Genomic DNA, 3,140 nt, shown 5'->3' on the forward strand with positions numbered 1-3,140 from the left:
TGGGAGCCAGGTGATGCCACAGGCAGCCCTTGGCAGATCCCTGAGCTGAAAATCCTTTGGGTTTGAACCAAAACTCCCTGGTTTTGAACCAAAACACCCTGGTTTTGAACCAAAACGTCCTGGTTTTGAACCAGAACACCCTGGTTTTAACCAAAACACCCTGGTTTTTAACCAAAACTCCCTGGTTTTTAACCAAAACTCCCTGGATTTTAACCAAAACACCCTGGTTTTAAACCAAAACTTCCTGGTTTTTAACCAAAACACCCTGGATTTTAACCAGGAGTGCCTCTGGGTGTGTGTGTGTGTGCACAGCCTGAGATCTGTGGGTGCTTCAGACCCTTCCCTGTACAGAGCAGGGCACAGATCCTGGTGAAGGGGTCACAAAATAGCAGCAATAAATAAACCTGCTCCAGCCAGAGGGTTTGGGGGTCCCTCATTTCACCCTCCCTGAGCCCCAAGATTTTCCCTGAGGGTGCTCACCCTCCTGTCCCTGCTCCCTTCCCCCTCTCTCCTCTCCAGTGTACGACATCGTGAAGAACTACACGGCYGACTACGACAAAGCTCTSATCTTCAACAAGATCCACCAYGAGCTGAACCAGTTCTGCAGTGTGCACACGCTGCAGGAGGTGTACATCGAGCTGTTTGGTGAGCTGCAACTGCAATTGCTGCTCCTGAGGGTTTTTTTCCCTGTGATGTTTTCAGAGCCACCCCAGATGGGTTTTCATCCATTAATCCCGTGTTTGCTCTGTTTGGAATTGGGGTTTATCTGTGTTATTTTTTGGAGCTGAGTGCTTCAATGTGCTGTGACAATAAATCCAAGCCTAGCCCTGCCCCTGTAGGGAAGAGAGCAGGAATTCTGTGTGAATTGGATCAGTCASAGGATTTTCTAATCCAGATGGAAAAGCTCTGGCTCTGCTGTTACAGAAAATCTGAGCAGGCTTTGATGAGCTTTGGGCTGTGGTGCCCATAACCCAGGAGAGCTGGCAGGAGCTGCTGCCCTTCCCAAGGGGAAATCAGGGATTCCCAAAGGGAAATCAGGGATTCCCAGTGAGAAATCAGGCATTCCCAAGGGGAAATCAGGCATTCCCAAAAGGAAATCAGGCATTCCCAAAAGGAAATCGGGCATTCCCTAGGAGAAATCAGGGATTCCCAAGGAGAAATCAGGCATTCCCAAGGAGACACATGGCAGGGGAGGCTGAGGAAAAGCTGTGGTTTTTTGGTAGAACGAGCCCAGTGGCTGCCCATGCCGAGTGTTTTGTTTCTGGCTCTGGCCTGACAGGAAATCCCTGCAGCCTTTCAGCACTCAGCAGTGCTGGGAATGCTTTGGGAGCCCAGAGGGATGGGATTTGTGCCTGAGAGAGCAGGGGGTGTTTGCAAAGTGCTGTTCTCTGCTCAGCCTGGCCTTTCCAAGGCTTTCCCCCAGTTCCCAGTTCAGTTCCCAGTYSCTGCTGGACGMGTTCCTGGCTGATGGAGGCTCCAGATGTTGGCAGCTGCTGGTGACAAGTGCTTGAAAAGGGCTGAGAGCACCCTCAGTGCACAGAAAGAACATGTTCAAAGTGCCCTGAGCTCTTAGGCTGAGCTGGCTAGGTCTGGCTTAGGCTCTGCACTGGGACACAGCCCCTTTGGGTGGCCTCACATCACCCTCTGCCCCCACATCTGCCAGCAGGTGCAGGGAACTGGGACCAGCTGCTTCCCAAACCCCTGCCTGGGCTTTGTGAGAGCYCAGAGAGGAAACTGGGACCAAAGCAAACACTGCAGGAGTGAGATGTGATCCCTCCCAAACTGTTCCAGTTTGATTTTCCCTCTGCCCTTCCCAGCTGGAAGCTCTGCCCTCCTTGGAGCTTTCATCAGATCGGGGTTTTTTGGGTTGTGTTTCTTTTGAAATGATTCCTCGAGCCAAAGGCACTTTAGTGATGATTTTTGCAGCCTCTTGAAGGAACTGCTGCTCTCATTTGCCATTGCTGCCTTTCCATTTGCTGTGTGTTCTGCTGGCACGGGCACAGGTCAGAGTTGGTTCAGATTTACCACGTTCCTTTAGGATCTGCTTGGGAAGATCAGTGGGGAAGGGGGTTAAAGCACAGATTCCTTGTTGTAAAGATGCTATTTTGGCTCAGGAAGATTCCAAACTGCAGGGGATGGAAAACTGAAAGGTTTCCTTTCCTATCTGTGGTGTCCCAAGGGTTGATGCCTCGGGGTCAGCCCAGCACTGCARCATCCAAATCCCATTTGTGCTTTCCAGAATAAGAAATGTGAGCCACCCCAGCTCACTCTGGGTGCTGACAGCATCAACTGCCTTTATGGGGCTGTTTCATTCCCTTTTCTTCTTCCCCCAATMAGATCAGATTGATGAAAACCTGAAACTGGCCTTGCAGCAGGACCTAACCACGATGGCCCCCGGATTAATTATACAGGTAATCAGGATTTGATTGAGATACTGGGGACATTGATATTTCAGATTGTGAAAAGGGCTAAAAGGAAATGAGAAACTGAGATTTTTTAGGAAATTGCTTTACAACACAGCTTTATTTAACCTGAGGAGTGGGAGCAGTGTCTTTCCTGTCCCCTCACAGTTTTGATGTGTTGATTGTTCCTGAAGTTACTCTGGGTGTTGGTTTGCCCAGGTTAAAATCTTCTGTCACATCAGCAGATCCTTCATTGCTGTTTCCCTGTGGATTTTGGGTCTGGTGGCAGAGCATGTCCCAAGTGCCACCCCCTGTCCCCTGCAGCCCCAGGGCCTGTTTGACTGCCCCACATTTTCTGTGTCTCTCTCTCTTCAGGCAGTTCGAGTTACAAARCCAAACATCCCAGAAACAATCCGGAGGAATTACGAGCTGATGTAAGTGCCTCAGGCTGTCACCTTTGTGTTCCAGAAGGATCCAGAAGGGCACGTGAAGCTGTGCTGGGGATGGTGGGATGGCAGTGCCAGCCTCAGGAAGGGGCTGGAGAGGAGAGCACTGAGCACTGCCTGGGCTGGCAGATCCCTCAAATGGAACCCTTGGGCACAGAGGGATTTACCCCAGGGCTCCTTCCCCTTGGGCACAGAGGGATTTACCCCAGAGCTTCCCCTTGGGCACAGAGGGATTTACCCCAGAGCTCCTTCCCCTTGAGCACAGAGGGATTTACCCCAGAGCTTCCCCTTG

At 51.0% G+C, this 3,140-nt stretch overlaps 1 protein-coding gene across 1 annotated transcript in view; it reads left to right on the forward strand.

Moving 5' to 3' along the window:
• ERLIN2 (ER lipid raft associated 2) overlaps positions 1–3,140 on the forward strand; it is a 13,299-nt gene that overhangs the window by 2,543 nt on the left and 7,616 nt on the right. Inside the window, exons 2-5 of the mRNA XM_057387270.1 lie at positions 313–326; positions 472–645; positions 2,338–2,411; positions 2,778–2,836. Of these exons, the coding sequence (XP_057243253.1) occupies positions 313–326; positions 472–645; positions 2,338–2,411; positions 2,778–2,836 (321 nt within the window). The remainder of the gene's footprint in view (positions 1–312; positions 327–471; positions 646–2,337; positions 2,412–2,777; positions 2,837–3,140) is intronic.

This window comes from Malurus melanocephalus, unplaced genomic scaffold, assembly GCF_030028575.1.
Source record: "Malurus melanocephalus ecotype Western Australia unplaced genomic scaffold, MMel_1.1 scaffold_1164, whole genome shotgun sequence".
In the NCBI taxonomy this organism is placed as follows: domain Eukaryota; kingdom Metazoa; phylum Chordata; class Aves; order Passeriformes; family Maluridae; genus Malurus; species Malurus melanocephalus.